Source organism: Manis pentadactyla, chromosome 4, assembly GCF_030020395.1.
Source record: "Manis pentadactyla isolate mManPen7 chromosome 4, mManPen7.hap1, whole genome shotgun sequence".
Taxonomy (NCBI): Eukaryota; Metazoa; Chordata; class Mammalia; order Pholidota; family Manidae; genus Manis; species Manis pentadactyla.
In genome coordinates this window covers 154,417,144-154,433,352 of record NC_080022.1, presented here as the reverse complement: position 1 = coordinate 154,433,352, position 16,209 = coordinate 154,417,144, and the positions used below count along the sequence as shown (strand labels likewise).

Genomic DNA, 16,209 nt, shown 5'->3' with positions numbered 1-16,209 from the left:
CTTTACAGATGGGTGAAATAATTTGATACTTGTCTTTCTCTGCCTGACTTATTTCACTGAGCATAATACCCTCTAGTTCCATCCATGTTGTTGCAAATGGTAGGATTTGTTTTCTTCTTATGGCTGAATAATATTCCGTTGTGTGTATGTACCACATCTTCTTTATCCATTCATCTACCCGATGGACACTTAGGTTGCTTCCATAACTTGGCTGTTGTAAATAGTGCTGCAGTAAACATAGCGGTGCATATGTCTTTTTGAATCTGTGATCCTATTTTCTTAGGCTAAATTCCTTTGAGTGGAATTCCTGGGTCAAACAGTATTTGTATTTTTAGTTTTTTGAGGACCCTCCATACTGCTTTCCACAATGGTTGAACTAGTTTGCATTCCCACCACCAGTGTAGGAGGGTTCCCCTTACTCCACATCCTCACCAGCATTTGTTGTTGTTTGTCTTTTCTATGTTGGCCTCCTAACTGGTGTGAGATGATATCTCATTGTGGTTTTTTTTTTTAATGAAATTCTAATTTTTTTTAGATACTATTTTTTTGTTTTAGTATCATTAATATACAATCACATGAGCAACATTGTGTTTACTAGACTTCCCCCATTATCAAGACCCCACCGCATACCCCATTACAGTCACTGTCCATCATTGTAGTAAGATGCTATAGAGTCACTAGTTGTCTTCTTTGTGCTATACTGCCTTCCCCGTGTGTCCCCGACATTATGTGTGTTAATTGTAATGCCCCTTATTCCCCTTCTCCTTCCCTTCCCAACCACCCTCCCTAGTCCCTTTCCTTTTGGTAACTGTTAGTCCTTTTTAGGTTCTGTGAGTCTGCTGTTGTTTTGTTCCATCAGTTTTTGCTGTGTTCTCATGCTCCACAAATGAGTGAAATCATTTGGTACTTGTCTTTCTCTGCCTGGCTTATTTTGCTGAGCATAATACCCTCTAGCACCATCCATGTTGTTGCAAATGGTTTGTTTTCTTCTTATGGCTGAATAATATTCCATTGTATATATGTACCACATCTTTATCAATTCATCTACTGATGGACACTTTCATTTCTTGGCTGTTGTAAATTGTGCTGTGATAAACATATGGGTTCATATGTCTTTCTGAAACTGGGATCCTGCATTCTTAGGGTAAATTGCTCAGAGTGGAATTCCTGGGTCAAATGGTATTCCTATTTTTAGTTTTTTGAGAAACCTCCATACTGCTTTCCACAATGTTGAACTAATTTACATTCCCATCAGCAGTGTAGGAGGGTTCTCCTTTCTCTGCATCCTCTCCAGCATTTGTTGTTCCTAGTCTTTTCTGTGTTGGTCATCGTAACTGATGTGAGGTGATACCTCATTGTGGTTTTAATTTCCTTTCTCTAATGATTAGCGATGTGGAGCATCTTTTCATGTGCCTGTTGGCCATTAAAATTTCTTTGGAGAATTGTCTGTTCATATCCTCCTCCCATTTTTTAATAGGGTTGTTTGCTTTTGGGTGTTGAGGCATGTGAGTTATTTATATATTTTGGATGTTAACCCTTATCAGATATATCGTTTATAAATATATTCTCCCATACCGTAGGATGCCTTTTTATTCTGCTGATGGTGTCCTTTGTTGTACAGAGGCTTTTTAGCATGATGTCATCCCATTTGTTCATTTTTTATCTTATTTCCCTTGCCCGAGGAGATGCATTCAGGAAAAAGTCACTCATGTTTATATTCAAGAGATTTTTGCCTATGTTTTCTTCTAAGAGTTTTATAATTTCACAACTTACATTCAGGTCTTTGATCCATTTCAAGTTTACTGTTGTGTGTGGAATTAGACAGTAATCCCAGTATCATTCTCTTACATGTTGTTGTCCACTTTTGCCAACACCAGTTGTTGAAGAGGCTGTTATTTCCCCATTAGTATATCTATGGCTTCTTTATCGTGTATTAATTGAGCATATGTGCTTGAGTTAACATCTGAACTCTCTATTCTGTTCCACCTGTCTGTAGTCTGTTCTTGTGCAAGGACCAAATTGTCATCTTTAGTGTGGCTTTGTAGTGGAGCTTGAAATTGGTGAACATAATCCCCCCTGCTTTATTCTTCTTTCTCAGGATTGCTTTGGCTATTAGCTATCTTTTGTGGTTCCATATGAATTTTAGAACTATTTGTTACAGTTCATTGAAGAATGCTGTCAGTCTTTTGATAGGGATTGCATTGAACCCATGGATTGCTTTAGGCAGGATGGCCATTTTGACAGTATTAATTCTTCCTACCCAAGAGCATGGGATGAATTTCCATTTATTATCAATCTGTTCAATTTTCTCGAGTGCCTTGTAGTTTTCAGGGTATAGGTCTTTCACTTCCTTGGTTAGGTTTATTCCTAGGTATTTTATTCTTTATTGTTTTCCTCATTTTTCTTTCTGCTAATTCATTGTTAGTGTATAGGAATGCAACAGATTTCTGCGTATTCATTTTGTATCCTGTAACTTTGCTGTATTCAGATATTAGTTGTAGTCATTTTGGATTGGATTTTTTAGGGTTTTTTATGTACAATATCATGTCATCTGCAAACAGTGACAGTTTAACTTCTTCCTTACCAATCTGGATGCCTTTTATTTCTTTGAGCTGTCTGATTTCTGTGGCTAGGACCTCCAGAACTATGTTGAATAAAAGTGGGGAAAGTGGGCATCCTTGCCTTATTCCCGATCTTAGAGGAAACGTTTTCAACTTTTCACTGTTATGTCTGATGGTGGCTGTGGGTTTGTCATATTTGGCCTTTATTATGTTGAGGTACTTACCCTCTATACCCATTTTGTTGAGAGTTTTTATCATGAATGGATGTTGAATTTTGTCAAATGCTTTTTCAGTATCTGTGAAGATGATTATGTGATTTTTGTCCTTTTTATTGATATAGTGAGTGATGTTGATGGATTTTTGAATGTTGTACCATCCTTGCATCCCTGGGCTGAATCCCACTTGATCATGATGTATGATCCTCTTGATGTATTTTTTTATTCGGTTTGCTAATATTTTGTTGAGTATTTTTTCATCTATGTTCATCAGGGATATTCGTTGGTAATTCTCTTTTTTTGTGGTGTCTTTGCCTGATTTTGGTATTATAGTGTTACTCACTTCATAGAATGAGTTTGGAAGTATTCCCTCCTCTTCTACTTTTTGGAAATCTTTAAGGAGAATGGGTATTATGTCTTCTATAAATGTCTGATAAAATTCAGCAGTGAGCCATCTAGTCCACGGGTTTTGTTCTTGGTTAGTTTTTTGATTGCCAATTCAATTTTCTTGCTGGTAATTGATGTGTTCAGATTTTCTGCTTCTTTCTTGGTCAGTTTTGGAATGTTGTATTTTCTAGAAAGTTGTCCATTTATTCTAGGTTATGCAGTTTGTTAGCATGTAATTTTTCATAGTATTCTCTCATAATTCTATGTGTTTCAGTTTTCTCTGTAGTGATTTTTCCTTTGTCATTTCTGATTCTGTTTATGTGTATAGATCCTCTTTTTTTCTTAATAAGTCTGGCTTGGGTTTTATCTATTTTGTGTATTTTCTCAAAGAACCAGCTCTTTGTTTCAGTAATTTTTTCTATTGTTCTATTCTTCTCAATTTTATTTGTTTTTTCTCTGATCTTCATATTGTCCCTTGTACTGACTTTGGGCCTCATTAGTTCTTCTTTTTCCAGTTTCAATAATTGTGATTTCAGACTTTTTTGGGGATTTTTCTTTCTTTAAATAGGCCCAGATTGCTATATATTTTCCTCTTATAACTGCCTTTGCTGCATCCAGAGAATTTGGGGTGTTGAGCTGTTATTTTAATTTGTCTCCATATATTGCTTGATCTCTGTTTTTATTTGGTCATTGATCCATTGATTATTTAGGAGCATGTTGTTAAGCCTCCATGTGTTTGTGAGCCATTTTGTTTTCTTTGTACAATTTATTTCTAGTTTCATACCTTTGTGATCTGAGAAGTTGGTTGATACAATTGCAGTATTTTTTAATTTGCTGAGGCTCTTTTTTTGGCATAGCATGTGATCTATTCTGGAAAATGTTCCATGTGCACTTGAGAAGAATGTGTATCCTGCTGCTTTTGGTGGTGTGTTCTGTAGATGTCTGTTAGGTCCATCTGTTCTAGTGTGTTGTTCAGTGTCTTTTTTCTCCTTACTTATTTTCTGTCTCCTTGATCTGTCCTTTGGGATGAGTGGTGTGTTGAAGTCTCCTAGAATGAATGCATTGCTTTCTATTTCCCCCTTCAATTCTGTTAGTTTTTGTTTCACATATGTAGGTGCTCCTGTGTTGGGTGCATAGATATTTATAGTGGTTATATCCTCTTGTTGGACTCACCCCTTTATCATTATGTAATGTCCTTTCTTTTCTCTTGTTACTTCTTTGTTTTGAAGTCTATTTTGTCTTATACAAGTCCTGGAACACCTGCTTTTTTCTCTGTATTGTTTGCATGAAATATCTTTTTCCTTCCCTTCACTTTTTGTCTGTGTAATGTCTTTGGGTTTGAAGTGAGTCTCATGTAAGTAGCATATAGTTGGGTCTTGCTTTTTTATCCATTCTGTAACTCTGTGTCTTTTGATTGGTGCATTTAGTCTGTTTACATTTAGGGTGATTATTGATAGATATGTTCTTACTGCCATTGCAGGATTTGGGTTTGTGGTTACTAAAGGTTCAATGGCATCTTCTTTACTATCTAGCAGTCTAACTTACATCACTTATTATGCTATTATAAACATAGTCTGAAGAATCTTTTTTCTCTCCCTTTTTTTCTTCCTCCTCCACTCTTTACATGTCATGTGTCATATTCTTTACTCTTTGTGTATCCCTTAACTGACTTCATGGGTAGCTGATTTAATTTTGCATTTGATTAGTACTTAGTTGGTCTACTTCCTTTGTTGCAGTTTTATTTTCTCTGGTGACAGCTATTGATTCTTAGATACACCTCCATCTAGAGCAGTCCTTTTAAAATACATTGTAGAGGTGGTTTCTGGGAAGTAAATTCCCTCAACTTTTGCTTATCTGGTAACTGTTTAATCCCTCCTTCAAATTTAAATGGTAATCTTGCTGGGTAGAGCATTCTTGGTTCTAGGTCCTTCTGTTTCATTGCATTGAATATATCGTACCACTCCCTTCTGGCCTGTAAGGTTTCTGCTGAGAAGTCTAATGATAGCCTGATGAATTTTCCTTTGTAGGTGATCTGACAAGTTATCTTTTAAAGCGATTTGTACTGGATGGATGGATATATAGAATATTTATAGTGCTGCTGAATACTTTGATGGTGTTTAGAGTCAGCAAACATGTATAGAGAGCATGAACACGTTCTGTATAATTAAATGTTTGATATAGGTTGATACAGGTACATTCTTTCTTTGATGTCTGAGAATATTCTTCTTTCTAAGACCAGACCCTCATCATTTTGCTTTTTCCTGTAATACCTTTTCCATCCATTTTGTTCATGATTAATTGACAGCACATAGCATTGGAGCTGGAGACACAGACTATAAACTTAAAATGTAAGTTGTTTTCATCTGTTTTTCACAAATTTGGATCAGCGTATCCCATCCCCTGCTATTGTACATGTGTCTTCCTAGAAAGATACTGTCTGGCAGCTCTGTGCTAGAGTTCGAAGGCTCATCCTTTAGAGGCTAACCTTTGAAATGTCTACGTTGTGACAGAACTCCCTGCTGGTTCTAGGTTGAACTGTCGTCTTTAATACCTCTGTTTTTGTCTCTCACTGCTAAGTAAAGTTCTTTCTTTTTTTTGTTCTTTCATCTTGTGTCCTCAGCATTAGTCTTCCTATAGGTTATCCTTTCCTTGTTTTTTAATTAGAGTAGAACAGAATAGTTGTTTTGTTTTCATTTTTGTATTTCTGCCCTGTAACCTGTCTTTCCTCCAGACTTTTACATGGGCTTTTTCTTTTGCCTCTGCTTCTAATATACTTCTTATGCCGTAATATCTTCTTACCCGTTTTTTCCTCCTCATCAACCCTTAGGTATTCTGCATGTACTTTTTTAAATGTCACGACATCTAGGGCCTAGCTGCTTATGTGCTCCCTGACAACCCTGTGTCTGTTCTTTCATTGTACTTTCCACACTAGATTAAAATAACCTGTTTTTACTTCTATTAAGTATTCTCAATTTTGTTTTTGGTCACAGTCATATCTGCAGTTTTTAACACAATGTGACTCACATAGTATTGTGCGTTTTCTTAATGTTTGCAGAATACTTAATGATCCTTGACTATAGTTCCTGTGTTTGCTTTTCAAAAATACTTTGCCCTATGTTCCAATTTTACTACATGCAGATTGAGCACTTACTAGGGAGGCACTATTCTCTGTACATTTTCTCTTTTAATCCCTGTGCTTATTTCTGAGGTTCATTTTGTCCCCATTATAAAAATTAGGAAACCAAGGCTTCAAGACTTTAGAAACTTTTAGGTTTAAAGATGATTTATTGACACACAGTCATTGTATTCCTCAATCTCTTGTGAGTAGCTTGTAATTGCAGGTAAAAGGAATTGGTAATGTGGTAGTTGTGGTTTTGCTGAGCCATCTTTTTCAGACTTGCTTCAGACAATCTTGCAGATTCACTTTTTTCCCCTTGGGATATTTACAAATGATTATTTTTTATTTCTCCTTAATAATTAATTTCATTTGATCCAGGGAAGATCACTGAATGATTGCCTACTTACTAATAGTGAAGTTGTTAATAGAAGAACTATGATTTTAAGAACTGTTTTGAGAACTAATTTAGAATTTTTTTCCTAATGTTGTTCATATTTTCAGAGAATTTAGCTGTAGGATTTGAAAGAAAATATGTGTACCTATTCTTTCTTGTGCACATGTTTTCAAATAACTAAGAAAGAGGTTTAGAATTTCCCTAAAAAGTATCGTAAGAGTAAATAAATCTACTAACCCAGTGATTTCTTCTTAGTAGTAAAATCTGGATTGTGTGATAATTAATGTAGTGTTTTGGGCTATTTTTAGGGCCATAGAGCTCATTTTCATTATTTTTCTTTTCATATCTAACTCAAATTTATTTTCTCTTCTTAGCATTTATTACCTCAACCAAGAAAACATATAATATTATAGCCCCTTGCCACATTTAAGCTGGCAGTGTTAAAATCTTCTTTCAATAAGAAAAAGAAAGTACTTTGGTGATTCCTCTTAGAACCACAAACCCCTGGTAAATCTGCATGTACCTCCTTCATTATCCTCTTAACTGGTAGTTAATGATGTAAGGTTTACAGCCATTTTAAGTAGATCTTAGGAGGTCATTGCTTTTGCGAACAGGTTGTTTCCTCAAAAATGTTGAAGAACTGTGTTACTGTCTGAAAATACTTGGATATTTTGCCTGGCTTTTTAAAATGAGAATTCAGTTCTGGCATCAAAGAGCTATTCCTGCAGCTTAGAGCTCCGGTAAGGTGGGAGTTGATTAGCATTGGCCCAAGGTGCAGGCCAAGAACTATTTAGAATGTTGGAATATGGTATGCTGCTGTTCTGAATCAGAAAAAATTATACCTATAGGTGGGTGATAAATTCATTCCTATTTAGCTGTTAAAGTTTTGGTATTGATTAATAAATTGCAATTCTTGTAATTACTGCAATTATTAATTCTAGCATCTTTAAATGAAAGTGAAGTTAGTTGTCTTCTCTCTGCCGAGCAGTTCAAGGTGCCAATTCACGTGAAATGTTTGGGTAGTAATAAAATAATATATATAATTTACTTTAGCTTGCCTTTGGCAAAAACTTGATTAATTAATTGTAGTCTAAACCAAAATATGAAGAGATCACATAAGCTTAAAAGGGAGGTCTAAAGCACATCTTTAATTGGTGACTTTTACTAACAATCTGATCATTTTTGCATTTTAAATAACGTTCTACTTGTCTTTCCACATTTCTGCTTCAGCAAAGAAATTGTGTAGAATAAATTTGGAAGGCAGTTGGTATGATTTTTCTGTGTTCTAATTTAGTTTATTATATAAACAATCATCAGTACTTATTGAGCACCCATTATGTAGTCATTACCTAGAAGTATAGAAATAAGAAAATAGTTTCTGACAAGGCTACTACCTATCTTGGTTGGTTCAGGGTCAAATTTTTTATATGCAGATCTATTTGGAGAAAGTTTAGAATTTGAGAAGGCTATTTCTCTGCAGGAACAAAAAAGGTTTCTCTTTCTTCCTTCTTTCCTTCCTTCTTTTCTTTCTGTCTTTCTTCCTTTTATGTCATAAATGGAGTGAACAGACATCTTATTTAGGTAAAGGAGACAGTAATGCTATCTCAATTTTTGTATCAGACTCCTGTGATTACTCTTCCTATTGCTAAAATTTTTAAATACTCCTTTTAAATAAATTCAGTTACCTGGGTATTTGAAGTAGATATTTCCATTTTAAAAAATGAAAGCTACATGCTTATGTAGAAGTTAATGTATTTTTTAAATTAGTTGCAATTCTGAAGTAATTGGACCTTTGCAAAGGTTGATTCAGCATGAGGTTACAGTGTAGTAAATGTACCACATTTGCTACTTGGTTAGAAAAGATAAAATATATGAAAAAAATTGTTATTACTGCATGAAAATTTTCTTTCTTGTATTATAGTCTTTCCTGATGATTTTGCTATAGAATTTATAAAATAAATTTGGCCTATGGATTATTTAAAATTATGAACCTAAGATTTTGTGTTATTTGAGAAATCCTACAATGGTATAGATGATAGATTAAAAGCATTGGAATAATCTTCTCAAGTAACCCAGGTAGCATTCAATTAAATACATGTACTATCATGATTACAGTTATATGGAAACATACAATTACATTTTTTTCTTTTTTCTGTTTTTGATTACCTAACTTTTAAATATTTTTCATACTACAAAATATATTGCTAGCCTAATAAAAACTAGTAATGCAAATTTAAATTATAATTAGTATTGCTAGTGTTTCCATTTTTTAACTTCTTAAGATATGTTATAATCTTGTCACTCAGTTTTTTATAATTACTTTCAGTTAATTAATAATTAATTACTCCCCTCTAAATGCCAAAAGTGTAATCTTGTTGTCCCTTTTGGAAGCCCTGTTCATAAGTTTTGTGGATCATTAAGAGGACTATTCATATCAAGAACTCTCTAGGACAGCATTCTTTGTAAAATGGAGACTAGGTAGAATCAGTGTACTTGACCCCAAGTACATATTGTTGACCTTTTTGGTTGTCAGCTGTGGCAGATGTAATCATTCCTATGAACTTTTCCTTCTAATTCAGAATAAATTAGAACAGTGTCTCTCTGAAAATCTCAATTTCTCTATCTACTGATGGTTGGTAATGTGTACAAAATGTATATTCCCACCACAGGATTCTTTTTTTTATTTTTCTATTTGCTTTCAAAAGAGTTTCACTCTTAGGTCCTTTGAGTAAAAACCTCTTTTAGGTTTTAGTCATAATGAGCATCAAGGCAGAGTAAGGAATAAGAAGGAAAGATAGAGAAACATCAGCTTTAAGTCCTGGGGGCCCCTTGAAGATCAAGCAAAATGAATATAACTTCAATTAAAGTTTTTGAAGGTGGTAGAATGTATGTTTTCATTTATTTGCCACTTCTTATGACTATAGTAGTTGTACATATACAAGGCAGATACACATACAGATTTGACAACCTTAATTATCTTCTGACGAGGAAAAAAGTTTTCCCCCAAATTTTTACTTAAACTGCTAAGGAATAAAATAAGAGTGAATTCTTTGAAGGCAGCAGAAATTTAGAAAGCATTGTTTTTGTCTTTCCAGATAACTTGTCAGTTATTGGAGGACTAAGTTCACTACTGATATCAATCTGTATCTTTTATCATAGTTAACATTATCCTGAAGATGTGTGTGTGTATGTGTTAGGAGCTCAACAAATAATTCTTATTTGCCTATTAAAAAAATATTGAATGCCTACAACATACCAGGTATTTAAGTGTTAGAATATAGCAATGACAAAATAGACCATAAAACCTGCCCTCAAAGAGCGTATGTTCTAATTGCAGGAAACAACAGATAAATAAAACAGATAAGTAAATTATGCCGTATGTTGATAAGTATTAGGGAGCAAAGTAAAGTAGGGACGAGAGATGAAGAGTATCTTTGAGGGTATAGTTTGGATGGTCTGGGAACGAGATATTTCAGTAAGAATCTAGAGTTGTAAGAATAGCCATGTAGATAACTTGGAGAAGTGTTGAAACATTTTGAGGCAGAGAAATAGCATGATTCTTTTTAAATTTTCTTCTGATATAATTTTTTATTATTTGTGTTATTAAAATTCCCCCCAATATTTATGAATTGTATGTCTATACTTATTAACCTATTAGTTTTAATGCTAATTTTAACTTTTTATTGAGCACCTAACGGATCTTCCACTTCTGTTCTTGCTACCCACTGGACTCTTTTCTACTTAGTGGTCTAGAGTGATTGCCTCGGTTAGATCATGTCACTCCTCTGCTTCAGATCCTCCAGTGGTTCAGTTTCATTTAAAATTAGAGTCTTTAAAATGGTCTTCATAGTCTGACTTTAAAATCTTCATAATTTTTCTCTCTGACTTTATCTCTTACAACTCTCCTGTTATTTTCTCCCCCTATCTAACTCCAGCCATTGTAATCTTTCTCTTCCATGAGCTAGCTACCATCTCTAGGCCTCTATCCCTGTTCCCTCTATGAAGGCCATTTTTTTCTTCATGATTTGCCCCCTTGCTTCCTTCAGATCTCTGCTTGCATGTTACCCTCATGCATATTCACACTTCTAGGGTCATGGTATATATGCCTTTTCATTTATTCATATCTTTAATATTATTTATAAATCTTTCTTCATAAAAAAATCTCACCTCTGAAAGTTTATTTTTGGATATTTCTTGTGGTGAATTGCTGGTGCTATGCTTTTTTTCTCATTGGTAAGAATTTTCAGAATCACGTTAAATAATAATTGAAGGGTTTTGCTTTAGGTTGGGAAGTAGAGGGCATGAAAGACCTTCAATCCCACTCTAATAGCATGAAAACACCACAAAAATCAAATAATCTTACTCTTCTTTAAAGCCACTGAAAATGTGTCAATACACAGAAATCTTATAAAATAAAACAAAATTGAACTCCAGAGGCCCAAGCCCTTCCTAGGTAACCAGGAGATATAGGATGCTTTCATACCTGAGGCCAGATTCTGAGATTGGTAGTAAGACTGGTGGAGGAGTGAGCCTTTCTGAGGGCAATCTTTGTTGGGATGAGGAGAAACCAGCCAAACTTTTGAGAAGCCTATTTAAAATTTGAATCTGAAGGAAACCTAAATGCAAAGATAATACTCTCCACCTAGTAATTCTCTCATGTGGGAATTTTGCTGAGACTGGTGGCAGGCTGAAAAGTAAAAAGAGGTTTCTTGATTTTTCACTTTCATGGCCTTACAATTTTGAAGTCTCAGAACCTTGAAGGCTTGCTGTCTCATGGCTTTGTTGTTCTGAGGTGCTGTCATTTTGTGGAGTCTCACAGTCCTAAAAGTCTTGCTGTCAGCAATTTTAAGGTCTAACATGGATTGAGCAAACTTTTTCTTAAAAAAGCAGATAGAAGATATTTTAGACTTGTAGACCATGTGACTTTGTCACAATTATTCAACTCTGCCATTGTAATACATTAGCAGCCATAAACTATATGTAGGTAAATGGCATGGCTGTGTTTGAATACATTATTTATATAAACATGCGTGCAGCCTAAGGCTGAAGTTTATAGACCCCTAGTCTTAAAAACTAGCAGTTTCTGGGCTCTTTTGAATAAAAATCTGAACTCATCTTCAAAGCATTTGAATCAGAGGTAAACTTAATCTAACCAAAGCTGCAACCAAACTCCCATCCATAATCTGGTCTGATCAGTGATATCAGCCCCATATAAGTTAGAGGCTGGGCATTTCCTGTTTTGTTTTTTCTTTGTGTAGCTACTGATTTCCATCTAGTATCATTTTATTCAGTCTGAAGAACGTCCTTTAATATTCCTTTTGGTGTAGTTCTGCTGTTGATTAATTAATTCAGCTCTTGTTTGTCAAAATAATTCTTTATTTTACCTTTATTTTTGAAATATATTTTCATAAGATAAAGAATTTGAGATTAACAGGGTTTTTTCCTCCTTTCAACAATTTTTCCCATTTTCTCTGACTCTCTTCTTTCTGAAGAAAAATCATTGCTTAGCTTTCCTGTTTGTAATGTGTTTTTTCCTCCCCTCATTTGCTGCTTTTAAGATTGTCTCTTTATCAGCAATTTGATTATAACTTGCCTTGGTTTGGTTTTCTTTGAATTTTTTTTGCACAAGTTTCACTAAACTTCTGGAACTGTAGGATTATAGTTTTTGTTAAGTGTGAACGTTTTTTAGCTATTACTGTTTCAAATATTTTGTGCCCACCCTTTCTGAGACCCCAATAGCACATGTGTTGTACTATTTGATATTGTCTTGTAGGTCACTGGCATTGTAATCATTTTTTGCCCTTTCTTCTCCTTATGATATTGCTCAGTTTTCAAATTTACTGATCTCTGTAGTTTTTAATCTGCTGTTAAATTCTCCAGTGAATGTTTTCAAATTTCAAATATTCTTCATCTCTAGTAGTTCCTTTTTGTACTTTGTTATAGTTTCTATTTCTTTCCTCAATATAGTCATGGTTTTCCTTAAATCCTTGAGATATTTATAGTAGATGTTTTAAAAGCCTTTTCTGCTAATTCCATCATAGGAATCTGTTATTTCTATGGCTTTTTCTGTTGACTTATTTTTATCCTAGTTTTGGGTCACTTTTTCTTGTTTGTTTCTTTTCTTTTCTTTTTGTATGCTAGATACTGTGAACATTATATGGCTAATTGGATTCTGTTGTCTTCCTTTAGAAGAAGTTTGTTTTGTTTTGTTTGATATTTTCAAAGATATTTTTAAAACCTTTGTTGGGCAAGTCTGAAGTAGCCTTTACTCTAAAGTTAGTTTTTCCCCTACTAGTTAAGTGTGACCCTCTGAGTCTATGAATGCTTCCAATGTTCCTCCTGCTTGGGTTCCTCATACATTGACAATGCCTGGAAAGTGACTGTGGGCAGCAAGCCAGGACAGTGGAAGGGTTTACTGTGTTTGCTTTCTAAATATTACTTTAGTTCCTTGGAGGAAAAAAAAAGCACATGTAAAATCTAACCATGATCATGTTTGGAGCTTATCAGTGATTTTTTAATATAACTTACAATGAATGAGGAAAGAAAGACGGTCATGTTTTCATGGTGCTCCTATTATCTATCGCACTGGAAATCCTACTCTGCCTCCTCTGTTATTTATTGACTTTGTTACTTATAATATTTTTTATCATCTTTCATTTGTTTAAAAAATATTGACTGTGTAAGTAGTTGCCATATTGACAGGATGGAATCAGACATGGATCCTGCTATTAGGATGTTCACAGTGTAGCTAGGAGAGAATACGTATATAGAATCTTTAAATCTAAGACAGAGATTAAAAATTAAGAAAAATGAGTACAGATAAAAGTGGTGTGGGAAGCCAAAAAGATATGTCTCAGTTATTTACTGTTTTATATGTTAGATTTAAGCAGCCTACTTAATGGGAAACTCCAAAACAAAAATTCTGATTTTTAAAGCCTCTTTTATGTTAATAGAAGTTTAGTTTTCATGCCATTTAAGATAAAATGTATTTGTCTTCAAAGTTTTGTTTTATGTGATGATTATTTTTTAGTAACTGAATTAGGAAATTAAAGTGCTTTGGAAGTTATATTAGAATGAACTAAATGCCCAGAACAGAAGTCTGAGGTTTTATAATCTTGTTTGATTTGACTCTCAGTGGAGGAATCAGACATCATTGATCTGGAGAAACGCTATTGGTTGCTGAAAGCTCAGTCCCGGACTGGACGATTTGATTTAGAGACTTTTGGCCCATTGGTTTCACCACCTATTCATCCATCTCTATGTGAAGGTAAGAGTCATTCTATATTCTACAAATGTTCTTAGGTAAACACACCTGAGCCCATCTCTTATTTCTAACCACTACATCTTAACTCTTAAAGAGTGTATTGTAAGAGGTATGCAGGTTTCTTGCAAATAATATAGTGGAAAAAAACTGAAATGGGAATTAAGATTATAGTCTTGAGCTTCCTATTCTACCTATGAACTTGCATAAATCAGTTTAGCTCTCTGCACCTGAATATCCTCATATGAGTTTGACCAAGTCAGTGGTTTTGAAGCTGAACCTAAGGCGCCTCAGTGAGGCAATGAGACGCCTGCAATGAGGTGTGTCAGCAGCTGTTGCAGGGAATAAGGTGGTGGCCACTAAGTGGGCAGAGCTCCTGGTTTCCACACTAATCCCACCTCTTTCTCAGCTCGAGTGCCTCTACTTTTGCTTTTTCATGAGAAGGTTCCACTGCTGTCTCACCTCCTACCCTGAAAAAAAGAGATTAAGAAACCAGAAACCACTGGACTAGACCATCTTTGAGATCCCTGCTAGCCCTGAACTTTTCATTGCTGTAACTTTTTTTTTTTATTAGGAATACAAAGAGTAATTGTAAGTGATACCACAAAAACCATATTTGCAATCTGACTACTTGGGTTTCTGTGTCTGGTTCTGACCTTTTTAAACTTACTTCTCGCAAATCACTTAACCCCTTCTGAGCTTTAGTTTTATATTCTTTAAACTGAGGGCTCAGAATTAGATTCTTGAAATAAAGACTGTATTCTTCAGATTCCTAGAGTACTTCAGATATACTTATTAGGAGAGCCAGAGTAGATAGGGCTTTGGGCTTCCACCTCCTTCAACAGCACAGTTGTATTTTACCTGTTTTTAATTAGAGATTGATAAATCATTTCATTTGAAAAAATTATATCTAAATTTTACAAAAGTTTGAAAACCACAGGGATTATAAATTCCCTTTAATCTCTGAAACTTAAAATATTCATTTATAAAAGATTATATAGTACAAAGAAGACTGGAGTTTCTTTCTTTTGTAGCAAAAGTGCTTTATGGGAGCTTATTATTAACACCACAGTATATTTTTGAGTATGTATTTCAACTTTTCTCATTCCTTTTCCTTTTCAGTCTTTCTAAGTAAGGATAATTGTAATTTCGGACCTTTTTTCCCCCAGTTCTTAGTTTTTTTTAATTAATCTTTACTTTTTATATCTTATAGTCATTTTTAGCTATTAGAATTGACATAAGATAGAGACTTACAGACAAACATAACCAAACACTAAATGATAGTAACGTACTTTCTGTTACAATCTTAAGTTTTAGTTATAATTATACTAGGAAAGAAAAGAAATGCTTCCTCAGACAGTGGAAAGTACAGATAAACATTTTTCTTTCTTTCTTTCTTTCTTTTTGTTAAATTTGGCCAGTTTGGGGGAAAGAGTCATTTCTCTTTCATAAATATGTCTTTATTAACATTAGGAAGTTTGTTGACTCTGTTTATGGTGTTTTTTTCCTATTTTACAGGTTTGTTTAATGCTTTTGATGAAAATCGTGACAATCACATAGATTTCAAGGAGATATCCTGTGGATTATCAGCCTGTTGCAGGGGTCCCCTAGCTGAAAGACAAAAATGTAAGTGTGTTAAACATTGCCACAAAATTTGCAAACTGTGCAGAAAAAAAGTTAGCATCCATCCATGTGCATTGAAGTTTGAATTTGCATTACTGTCACATTGGCAAATAAGAGCCTTATGTTGAAGTTTTACTGAGGTGAATCTAAGGATTCAGTTGTTTGTTCTTTTTTACTAGGAAGTAGTTTTAGATCTTTGTTATTAATAATTGGGTTGATTTTCCCGATGAACTTGCAGTTCATGATAAATGAACTACCAGTCATAAATATATCTGAAAATGTTTAGAAAATATTTTCAATAATCTATGTAGAGAATTCTATGCCTTGCATAATCTGAAGTACAACTCAGTTTCTGTCACTTGTATACATTAATATTTAATTAGAAAAATGAAATTTATTATCAAAAGTTTTATTAAATACTAAAATGTTCTTTTTAACCTAGCTAAAATGTTATTATAGCATTATTTATAAGTATATTACATTATTAAATCTTAACCATATTTGAGAAAATGCAGCAGTTTACATTTAATTGGAACCTACTTCTAATATATTTACTAGGGTCATTATCTCTGTGTCTTTCTAAAATACAACTGCACAAGTGTTGCCTCTTTTGGGTGTGCTATTTATATTTTGATCAACTGTAATAATAT

General features: G+C 34.1%; 1 protein-coding gene across 4 annotated transcripts in view; it reads left to right on the top strand.

Annotated features, from left to right (window-relative positions):
• USP32 (ubiquitin specific peptidase 32) overlaps positions 1-16,209 on the top strand; it is a 225,214-nt gene that overhangs the window by 114,549 nt on the left and 94,456 nt on the right. For all 4 annotated transcript variants that reach the window (XM_036911110.2, XM_057501265.1, XM_036911108.2 and 1 more), the window contains exons 6-7: positions 13,811-13,942; positions 15,455-15,562. In XM_036911110.2, the coding sequence (XP_036767005.2) occupies positions 13,811-13,942; positions 15,455-15,562 (240 nt within the window). The remainder of the gene's footprint in view (positions 1-13,810; positions 13,943-15,454; positions 15,563-16,209) is intronic.